Source organism: Gopherus evgoodei, chromosome 15 (genome assembly GCF_007399415.2).
Source record: "Gopherus evgoodei ecotype Sinaloan lineage chromosome 15, rGopEvg1_v1.p, whole genome shotgun sequence".
NCBI lineage: Eukaryota > Metazoa > Chordata > Testudines > Testudinidae > Gopherus > Gopherus evgoodei.
In genome coordinates, this window is record NC_044336.1 from 15,303,737 (window position 1) to 15,315,276 (window position 11,540).

Below are 11,540 nucleotides of genomic sequence, written 5' to 3' on the forward strand. Positions count from 1 at the left end.
CCCTTGAATGCCTTTTCATTGGTTTCTGGGTTCTGAGCCTTTAGTTTACCCTTGCATCACCTTTTCCACCTTCCCCCCGCCCCCCCAATCATGAGGGCTATACATTTTTTGTATTTAACAAAAGCTGAAATTCTGATGTAATCACTAGTTTGCAGGAGATGGGATTTTAAAACACCAAATGTCACTAGACTTGTGATAAAATCACAAGAGCTGGCACCATTTATGCCTTTATATAAGCTTATAACACTTTATTCTATGTCATTTTTCATTCAAGGGAGACAAACATGCCCATTACGATCTTCTAACTCAGAGATATTCACTGTCAGCTGGTAATGATGTTTGCTTTTCTTTAATGAGACAAAACTTAAGTCACCCTTCTTTGCTTGAAAAGTTCATCAACATGCAAAAGTGTCAGTGAGAGATATGTGGCTTTATGTTAACGGAGTGAGCTATATAATAGCACCTCTGACTTCAGATCACAAAAGTGAGGGTTCACGTTCTTTTTGTACTGCAGCAGTCTGGTAAAATGTTAAACTTCCCGCAGCTCCCATTGGCTGGGAACAGTGAACCATGGGAACAGGGAGCTGAGGGGCTCCATACCTGTGAATGCTCCAGGTAAACAAAACAACAACGTATTAGATATTCAATTCAATGATTCCATAGAATTTGAAATCATCAAATTTTGGTGTAGACCCGTTCATAAGCTGACCCCCGCTCTTTGATGTGTCCCTTTTTTACCAAAAATATTTGTCTTATGAATGAGTATATATATTCTATAGAAGCAGGGATTGCTCTCACACATGAATACAGAAGGGCCTACAATAGGGGCAGGAGGAATTAAAAAAAAAAATTATGTCCAAAGAAAGCCTAAGCATTTGGCTCTCTTTTAAAACATGGAAAACTTCTGAGACATAAATATTCTACTGCAAATATTGTTACTGAAAACCCACTTTACTAAATACAAGAAAGCAGATGTTAAATCACATTTTATTTTTACATGTTTTAAGCAAAGACTTTTTTAAAGACAGTTTATAATTTTGAGTATTCTCTTCAGTTTCCAGGCCAATGTGTTTAAAATAAGGATATCCAGGCAATTTTTTGTTGTCTTCAATCAAAGTCTACCCTCCTGCTTTGTTTTATAGTTGAATGAATTTTTTTCTGTCGCAGTCGTTCACGATTCATTTTTTGCACCCTAAGAACAGAGAAAAAGTGCCTTAAACAGCCTAGCCCTAGAAACACATTTAAAAACAACTATTATTCCACACTTGTCTTATGATAACACACACCACATGTTACTAGGTGCTGTCCATGCATGCAAGGAGGCAATTCCTGCCCTTTGGATGTTGTAATCTAAGTAAATTGCTGAACTACAATGAATTATTCATGCTAAGGTAGGAGTAGAAAAATCTCATGTTTCAGAGTGTAAGTTGATCATCCCAGAGGCCAGGAAGGAATTCCAGCCCTTCTCAACCCAAAACAACATTACACAGTTGGCCATGGGGATCTTTCACCTTCCTTTAGAGCAGTGATTCTGAACCTGTGGGCTGCTTCCAGGGCTAGGCTTGTGGCCCAGTCAGCACACAGCTGCTGCCCATTGACATCCTCAGTGCTATACAAATAGGATATATACTGTGTGGATGTGGCCCATATAACACATAGAACGCTGCATGTGTGGCCTGCCGCAATGGTAAATAGGTTGAGAACCACTGCTCTAGTCACTTGTAGAATGTGGATACCAGATTTGATGGACCAGTGGTCTGATCAGGTATAAAAAAAATTATTACAGTGGCTAGCACAGAATAAAGTTGCATTAAAACACTCCAGGTCCAGAAGTGATACAACAGTGCAAGTTACTTTGAATGGTGTAGTAGAGCAGCCCTGCCTGATCCATTGGCTCCCTGTTGCAGCTCTGCTACAGTCCCTCCTAGCATCACGATAGCCCTGCCCAGGGACGGCTATCTTTGAACCACCTGCAAATTCCAATTGGATTGGGTAACTGGATTCTGTCTGGATAATCCAAATCTAGTTGAAGTGGAGCCCTGTTTTTGTTTTATACCTGGCTATGAGGAGCTGGGAGTTCTCCTTTGATACCACACTGGATTTCTGAGTGGCCTCCTTAATCATGTTTCTGATTTTTTCCAAGCAGTCTGCCAGATTCTTCATTTGGTAGCGACTCACTTCAGAGTTTATGATCAGCTCGCCAGATTTATTTATTTTATTCTTGTGCTGGGGAGGAAAAGAGGTAAAATATTTGACCATGAACAAACGTATCATTTCCTGGCATAGAAACTGTGACAGAAATGGCAATTTTCCACAAAATCTTTGAGAAATCTTTTGAATTAAGTTTAAATAGCTTTGAAATCCATTGTATTATAAATACAAAATGTATGTATTATTGTGGGATTGTAACTTCTTTAGGGGGCAGATGTGGCCAACATCAGCCCCCGGGAAGTGTTATGAGCTTCAAAGGACTATTTTAAACAATGTACCAGACAAAAAGGAACTTCTGGGACATAGTTAAGTGGGTTTCCTAGGAAATAATGGTGCAGAGAGGAATGCAAATTCCAACCTCTGGACCCAACCTTTTGAAGTGGAGCCCTAAGGAAAGAACCATAATCTGATGCATTACCTATGCATGGTCCCTGAAGATCACAAAATATTAGGGTTGGAAGGGACCTCAGGAGGTCATCTAGTTCAACTCCCTGCTCAAAGCAGGGCCAATCCCCAGACAGATTTTTACCCCAATTCCCTAAACGACCCCCTCAGGGAGTGAACTCACAACCCTGGGTTTAGCAGGCCAATGCTCAAACCACTGTATAAAGGAAAGGCTAACCCATGCATGTGTCCTAGGTCTGAGCTAACTGTTATAAATTTGTAACTGCAGAAAACCCCCTTGGGGGTTTGAAGGTCTGATCACCTGCCAGAGCCCCTGTTGAAGCTGGAAGTGATCTCTGATAAGCTTAGCAACATGGGTGTAGGTTTTGTTGCTCTACTTCCACAGTTTTTAATGTTTTCTTTGCAATGCTTTCATAAACATGCTGGCCTGGAAAGGACTGTTTGGTGATTTATAACTGTGGACAATTATGCTGTTTATAGCCTCTGAGGAGAAAGCAAAGCAGGCCTGCTTAGGCAGTCTGACTTGCTGGGGAAATCATAATGTAGGTAGGGAATCGCGCAGCCCAGAAAAACTGAGGTCCGGAGAGAGAAAGATGCAGGTCTCCACCCAAAGGAGATGATAGCTGAGGAGCTGCAAGCCTAGACTGGGTGCCCAAGCCCATGCTCGTGAGTAGGAAATGCCATCATCTGTGACAGAAGGCTGTAAAGTTAAACAAAATGGTTGGAAGGGGGAGGAAAAGTTTGACAGTTACCATCACTGCTATTTTCTGCCTCACATCTTCTGCAATCCAATCAGCTGATGCCAAATGGAATCTAATTTCTGCCTTACTATTCACTGTGAGTGAAAGAAAGAAGGGAATGTTTAATTCATCTCATGCAATTCACATTCAAAAGCAGCTGGTGATTAGATTGCCAGGTTGATTCTAATTTGAGTGCGCAGCAGGATCACAGCAGTTTCCTCTTTTTTTACATCCTTTTTCTGCTCTTCTTGGTGCCACGATTAAAGAAAAACCCTACCTAGCTGTTTATATGGACTTAATCATACTATCTGATCACCAGGGCATTATCAAATAGAATCTAACTGCTACTTCCAATTACAAAGACTAAATTACTTAATACTTACTTTAAAAAATTTTTATCCTGATATTTACCTTTTTTAAAAAAAGTTTCCCACCATATGTTGTTTGTAATACCTTAGTTAACTGGAAGCTGGTGTGGTTTTTTTAATCTGTTTTTAAAAACTCTGATTACTTTTTGCATGTTTCTCAGTCAGTTTCACTTTCAGGTTCTCATGCATTGCAGTGTTGCACAGTTCAAGTTGCAAACACTGCAGAGACCTGTTATTGTTTAAACAAAATTATTTCTATTGGAATAAAAATAAAATTATTAAACATTTCTCCTGGTCTTAAGTTTTGCGATGACTTCCTTTTACAACTCAAATTTTGGGTTAAGCTTGGCAGGTCTAAATGTCCCTTTGAATGTCTTAACAATGTTGCTCATTTTTCATTAATCAGAAGGTCAAGCTCAAATTTGATTAGGATATTTAAAAAGCATTGGCAATCCAAGTTTTCAAGTTGTTGTACAGTCTATAAATTTTTAAATCCACAGAATATTGTTTGTACCTTTATTAACATTCTGGCCTCCGGGTCCACTGCTCCGGCAATAGGAAATGGACAGACAATCTAAGAAGATGAACACAGAAGTACTTAATCCCACAGCCAGATCTACAACTAATCACAGAGTAAGAAACAGAGAAAAGAAATGATCTAAATCAGTGTCTCTCAATCTTTCCAAGCTACTGTCCCCTTGCAAGAGTCTGATTTGTCTTGGGTCCAGTTTCACCTCACTTAAACTACTTGCATATAAGATCAGACATAAAAACACAAGCGTCACAGCACACTACTACTGAAAAATTGCCGACTCCCATTTTTACTATATAATTATAAAATAAATCAATTGGAATATAAATATTGTACTTACATTTCAGGGTATAATATATAGAGCAGTATAAACAAATCATTGTTCGTATAAAATTTTAGTTTCTACTGACTTCATTAGACCTTTGTAAAACTAGGCAAATATCTAGATGAGTTGATGTACCCCAGAAGACCTCTGTGCACCCCCAAGGGTATGCACACCTCTGGTTGAGACCCACTTAAATGACGTGGGGATGGGGGAGAGAATGCAACTTGAAAGTTGAGATGGCCAACTCAGAATCCACATTGACTAGCTCTGGTAGAGTTAAGACAGCTCCTCAAGTGGAAAGGTAGCTACAACAGATACGATCCTCTGAGGTATTTGATATTTCTATGTCTAAACCCACTGTTTTGTTACAAGGAAACGTGCTTACAGATTATCTAATCAGGGCCTGATCCAAACCCTACTGAAGTCAGTGGAATGACTACTAGTGGAGCGGGTTTTGGACCAGTACTTTACTGCTTTAATCCCCAAAATGAGAGTTAAAGAATTCCACCTTATCCCGCCCCCCCAAATACTTTCCTTGCTCACGTTCAGAAAGGCTTTAACCATTACAGGCAAGATTTTCAGTTTCATTGCTTTATATTAAATACTGATCTGCCTTATCCAAGTCATTCTAAACTTTAATTGCCCTTCTGCATTACATTTCCTCCACCTATCCCATTTTCTATCATCAAATATCATAATCATCATATAGACTCTCTTCCAGCTCTTAGAGTGCACAAAATGAATTCAGAATTAATTCAGTTTCTTGTCAGGTTCCTCCACCCTCTTCTTCCAGTCATCAACACATCTTGTGCACAAAACTTATTCTGTGATCAATTCCTTATGTTTATGGGTAACATTTCAAAGCTAATGGAAGCTGTAGAAATTAATACTTTGCTAATGACTTACTACTTTGCTTTTTGTTGTTTCTGTGCAGGTAACTGAAATCCTTTAGATTATTTTGATTGATTTACTGGCAATAAAACCCCACTGAAAGCAACTTGCACAAAGAAAAGGCATTTGTCTTATACACTAGACTTACCCATAGGAATATCAGGAGAGGTCTGTCTTGTCCCATCCTATAAAATACACACATACAATGAAGCAACTGCCATTTGATGCTACAGAAGGCATTTTTGCAACAAAGTCAGTCTCCAGAGCAGTTTAGAAGAAAAAATAATTACAGAAACTATTGCTACATAACTACTCTCTCCTTCAGAAAATGACATGTTCAAAATAGCCTTGTGAAAACATCCCTGTAATCAGTTTTATATCATGGACCTAGAACTATTCTTTTATCTGGTGTATGCATCTGAGAGTGAGTTGCTGCAGTGGCCTGGTTTATAATTCTCATTTTTGCACCTTTCACCTATGGTGTCCATGTTGGGTATTTTCCTCTTTCCCTTGTATAAGAAAACACATGAGCTAATCTATTTACAATCCTGCTCTACAGGCTCTTTCCACACAAGCTGTTTTTATTGCCTATTTTAGGCATTTGTAATATGCCACCCAGACATTCCATACATGTTGTACTAGTACAGCCTTACCTTACCTCCTTACTGCTCTCCCTTTTTCCATAATTATGCTACATGTCACTTGGTGGTTTTCAACTTCCCACGGGAGATTGACATCTCTGCCATGACAGACATCACAACCAAGGATGCTGTTACTCTTTTTATCTTAGGCCTTGTCTATATTACCACTTTACAGTACTGCAACTTTCTTGCTGAGGGGTGTGAAAAAACACCCCCCTGAGGGCTGCAATTTTCGGCACTGTAAAATGGCAGTGCAGACAGTGCTCCCAGCGCTGGTAGCTACTGCTCTCGTGGAAGTGGGTTTTTTATACCTGGTGCCATGTTAAAGCGCTGAAGACATACCCTTGGAGTCTCCTAGTTTTTGTTGTTGAGGTTCTGCTTCCTGTAATGCCCAGGACAGAAACAGGTCCTCAAAGTAACTTCTATGGCCAAGAGACATCACATGAGGCTGTGTTGCAAGGCTGTTTCTCTAGCACAGGATAATGTCATGGGGCAATGGATCACAGGGAGGATTCTGAAACCACCCCACAGCCATGACATAGCCACTAAAGGGGGGTTTGTTTTGAATGAAACAAGAGGCAACAACAGATGCATATAACTTCCTAGCACCTATTATTTGCTACCCCTAGGCTCCCCCATTGCACTCAAGCCACGCCCATCATCTTCTATTACTATTAGGCCCCGCCCATTGCAGTATGCCCGCCCCTCTGTCCCCACCCACTTCTATCAGGTCCCACCCATTGCACTCAAGCCACGCCCCTGCCTTGACCCCTCCCCACGCACTTGGGTGCCCTCCGCCGCGTCGCTTCTGTTCTGCTCCGGATAGAGCCTGTCCAGGGCGTATTCGCTCCGGAACTCGGAGCTGGGGGCGGCGCCGGCGGCGGCTCGGTGTAGGATGCCTTGGGGGGTCCGCGCGGGGAGCAGCGCCGGCCTCGCCCGGCAAAGGCCCCGCAGCACGGCCGCCGCCATCTTGGTTCGCATGCGTGCACTCCCCTTAGGTGTCCGCCGCCTGGCCGGGAAACAGCGACTGCGCTGCGGGGGTTCCGGGGCAAGTTCCCTCGGCCCGTGCTGCTGTGAGTGCGGGCGGGGCTGCGGACACCAGGGGCGCCCACGCCGCGTGGGGCCTGCAGGATGGCGTGGCGTGGGCCTGGTTTCGCAGGGCTGTCCCGCTCTGACCCCCCCCTCCAATAGCCAAGACCCTGCCCCACGCCTCCCCATCTTCCCCAACACAGAGGGTTGCAGCGTCACTTGCTCAAATTTGGCCCCGTTGTGTCCTGCCCCCTCTCCCACCCCCAGTCGGGGATGCTGGGCCAAACCTGAGCAACACCGTGCCCCAGGACCAGCTTGCAACGCACGCAGGTCCAGCTGGGCCAATGGGGCAGGAGCCACCACAGAGGGGTGAGTGCAGGCCGCCTTGCTCTGCAACCACCCTTGCCCCCCAGTTCCCCACTCCTTGGGGACAGGACCCAACCCTGCAGCCTCTCTCTCCCCAGAGGCAGACATGGCCTACTACCCTACTGGGGACAGGAGGACCCATCTTGCTTTAACCGCTGGAATTTGGAGGGATGTGGAATGGTGGTGAGGTTGCATGGTCAAGCAGAGTGTCCTAATTCCAAGGCTAGAAGGGATCCTTGTGATTATCTAGGTCAGGGGTCATCAAACTGCGGGTCATGAGCTTATTACATGGGGAGTCATGAGCTGCCAACTTCCATCCCGGAGTTCCAAACTCTGCTTCTCCTCCAGCATTTATAATAGTATTAAGTATAAAAAAATGTTATTAATTTATAAGGGGGAGTGGGTTGCACTCAGAGGCTTGCTGTGTGAATGGAGGTCACCAGTACAAAAGTTTGAGAGCCACTGATCTAGGGTGACCGTTTAACACAGGCCAGAGAATGTTCCCTAATTTCCTTTGGGGAGTGGAGTGACACGTGGTAGTGTGTGGCTCTGATAATGCGTATTGTGGGGTGCGCAAATGTCTTGGCTTTGTGTGCAGATGTTACCTGGCCCTGTGTCATAAACAAAGTGTTAAGCGTTAATGTCTCTTATACCTATAAAGGGTTATAAGCAGGAAACTGGACAGCTGACCGGAAGACCAATCAGAAGACAAGATACTTTTAAATTCGGGTGGAGGGAAGTTTGGGTGTGAGTTCTTTGTTCTTCTCTCAGAGGGTCTGAGAGAGACCAGATATTACTACAGGCTCTCTAAGTTTCTTTTCATATAGTAAGTAAAACAGGCGGTTTAGGCTTTTTAATTGTTTTACACTATTTGCATTTGTGGATCTGGCTGGTTAACTTTTATATGTGTAGTTGCTGGGAATATTTTGATTTGTATTAGTGCTGGTGGGAAAGTCTCTTTCTGGTGTCTGTAAGCTATAAGACCCTGTAATATTTACATCTTGAAGTTACAGAGATAATTCTTTACTTTTTCCTTTCTTTTATTAAAAGATTTCTTTTTAGAGAACCTGATTGTTTTTTCTCTGTTTCCCTTATTTTATCCCAGGGGATTGGGATAACTCACCAGGACTGGTGGGGAGACGGGAGGGAGAAAGATAAAATATCTCTCTGTTTTCCTTGAATCTGTTTGCCTCGTTGTGGAAGGGAAGGGAGATGCTTCTCTGTATCGTGATTTAAGAGGTTAGATCAGTATCTCAGGATAGCCCAGGGAGGGAAGTTCTGAGAGGGGGAAGGTGCGGGAATGGTTTATTTCTCCTTCTTTTAAGAACCCAAGGGGTCTGGGTTCTTGGGGTCCCCAGGGAAGGTTGGGGAGGTCAGAGTGCCCCAAAACACTATATTTTTGGGTGGTGGCAGCCTATCAGATCTAAGCTGGTAATTAAGCTTAGGGAAATTCATGCTAGTATCTCATTCCTGGACTCTAAGGTTCGGATTTGAGAAAGAATGCTGACACTCTGTATTGTGCATTGATCAGTATTTCTGTTTTGGCAATGCCAAGTGTTCAAAAATCACGAGTACTCATCTCCCCCTCTCAAATCATAGGATTGATTTAAAAATCATGAGATTGAAGATAACAGGATTTTGAATTCTTTATTTGCATTCCGGCTTTTGCATGGTTAGGGTTCATTTGTTCAAGCTTCTCTTTGCAATCATGATGACTAGAAACTTTTTAAAAAATGAAAGCTGAGATTCTGGTGTATTTCCTTGATGCCAGGCTCTAGGGCCTTAACAGAACATCAAGTATATTAAGTCTTGCATAAAATCGTGAGAGTTGGTAACATTGGTATTTTACAGTAAATCCCCCAGTCCCAACAGCATATGCTAATGTTACTACAGTATCTTGGGCCAATTCCTATAAAATCCCGGAGTATTTTCTTTTTGTATGAGAGGGTGCATATCACAAGTCGTTATCTGTCTCCACCCCCTCTTTAATGATTACATATAGTAATGATGAAGTGTTTTCTGGGCACCTGGACTTCTCCAATAGACCAGAGATAAGGCCTAGTCCTGTGAGATTCTGAGAGCCTTATGCAAAGTGCTGAGCACCCTCCATTTCCTTTGAAATAGGAACTTTACTACTTGACAGAGACAGGCAGGAGTCACTGCTTCTGGCAGTAGGATAATGGGCAAAGTGGGGACAGTACTGCCAGAGCCTCTTACGGTTTTGGCAGGAGTAGAAATGGTATTAGAGATAAGAAGTCAAAATATTTGAAATGTTGGCGTGGCGGGAGGCTACTCTGCACGTGTAGGGGTTGCATAACAGGGATCTGAGCTTGGGTCTCTGGTAACATGCTCACCTCCTTGGGAAAGGAGTTAAATGTTTTATGTCCTGCTATGGCTGATGCTAAGCAGTGCTAATGGGCCATGGAGGGCACTGTGTTTTAATCTGATCTGTGTAGTACCATGGCAACGCAGTTGTTTGGGAAGGGAGACCCTGGGGACATCTGCTCTGATAATTGAATGCTTTAAAAAAAAGAGTCAGTCATCAGAGCCAAGTCATGCCATCTGGTGACCTTAATTTCAAGCAACAAGCAGGTAAATGTTTTATGATTTGTAGCCGAAGGGATGGAGAAGAAATAGCGGTAGCAGGAGGACTCATTTTGCCAACTGTTGTTAAACCTGTCAGCATTATTGTCTCACTGGCTGTACATGGCAAGAGGATATTAGAACGAAGGTGACTGAAGTGACCCAACTGAACCCAAACTTTGAAGACACCTTTCCTCTTTTTCCACCTTGTGTCAGTTGAGAGCTCTGCCACAAGAACCCTGTGTGAAGCAGAGACGATATTGGGTTACAACCAGCACCCTTTCACCTTTCTCTTGTTTAGGGGAAGGGTATGGATGAGAGATGTGCATGTAGAGGTGGTTTGGATAAGACTTGACTTTGATGTAACTTAAACAGAATCAGGCTTTTAAGGCTTAATGAAGCATGGAGAATTAAAACTACCAATGTTGGGGCTTGTTTTTAAAGCAGGTTCATTCCATCTGGTTCATTCCATCTGGTGACATATGTTATTGTGGAGCAAGGGCTGTACAAAACCATCCCATAATTTGTGATGGTGAGGCGATGTGCCTAAGGATGTATTCACACCTTGCACAGTGATCCTGGCAGATTTCACAAGCCAGTTGGGCTGGGCCAGGTCCATACTTGGATGGGAAACTTCCATAGAAACCATAGGTGCTATAAGAAATGATGCAGGTGACTCTGTAGATGGCATTCTTCTCTCTGAGGTCTCAGTTCTGAAAAGCAATTAAGCTTTGCTTAAGGAAATCCATTCCTATTCCTGATTGCGGAGGCTTTTCAGATTTGGGACTTGAATTGGAACCAACTCATTGTCCCAGAGTGGTGCCAATGGAGCTGGGCTGGGTGTAAGTGCTGTCTTTCAAACACAAAGTAAAACTGAGTTTTAGACCACGTGGTCATTAAAGATTCTCTCACACCTATTCTGATGAACCTAGGTTTTCTGGCCAAATTCTGATCCTGCTGCTCTAAATTTCCCCTGCAATTGCAATTAGGTACAGTTTGTTATTCACTTCCTGTCCTAAACTGTTTTAAGGGTGTTTCTGTGTGGTGTTACACAGATGCCACCTTCCATTAGACAGCTGTCTACATTTCCATGGTGGGTAAAAGGATCATTATAGCTTCTTGACCTACCTCTTAATAGTGTTGGGATGCTTAATTAATATTTGTAAAACACTTTGAGACCCTTAAATATAAGATTCTGTCGAAGGGCAAAAATGCTTATTTTGTCCTTTTTGTAGAGACGCAGTTCACTGGAACCCTCATTTAAAACAGACAAACAAACTCCCTCCCCCAATTGACTGTGAATCACAAGTCTCTCTCTGTGTATGGCCACTAATACTTTTGGATACAGAAAGGATGCTCTCAGCACTTTGCTGTACAAGCAGCTGATATGCTGCAGCTGTTCCTTTGTTAAGCCAAGTGTTAATACCTTGTCACTTGCATTAATAATTT

At 42.8% G+C, this 11,540-nt stretch overlaps 1 protein-coding gene across 4 annotated transcripts; it reads right to left on the minus strand.

The window, feature by feature from the left end:
• Positions 1-970: 970 nt before the first annotated feature.
• Positions 971-7,899, minus strand: MRPL58 (mitochondrial ribosomal protein L58). 4 transcript variants are annotated; one of them, XM_030534370.1, is made up of 6 exons: positions 6,897-7,127; positions 5,621-5,657; positions 4,239-4,340; positions 3,369-3,451; positions 2,057-2,226; positions 971-1,192 (listed from the first exon to the last, which is right to left on the minus strand). In XM_030534370.1, exons 1-6 carry the CDS (start codon positions 7,092-7,094, stop codon positions 1,108-1,110), a joined length of 675 nt encoding a protein of 224 aa, XP_030390230.1. In that variant the 5' UTR covers positions 7,095-7,127; the 3' UTR covers positions 971-1,107. The 4 variants fall into 4 exon arrangements, with proteins under 4 accessions (XP_030390230.1, XP_030390229.1, XP_030390231.1 ...); XM_030534369.1 differs by having other exon boundaries at positions 4,239-4,346; XM_030534371.1 differs by having other exon boundaries at positions 4,239-4,298; positions 6,897-7,120.
• Between the last annotated feature and the right edge of the window lie 3,641 nt (positions 7,900-11,540).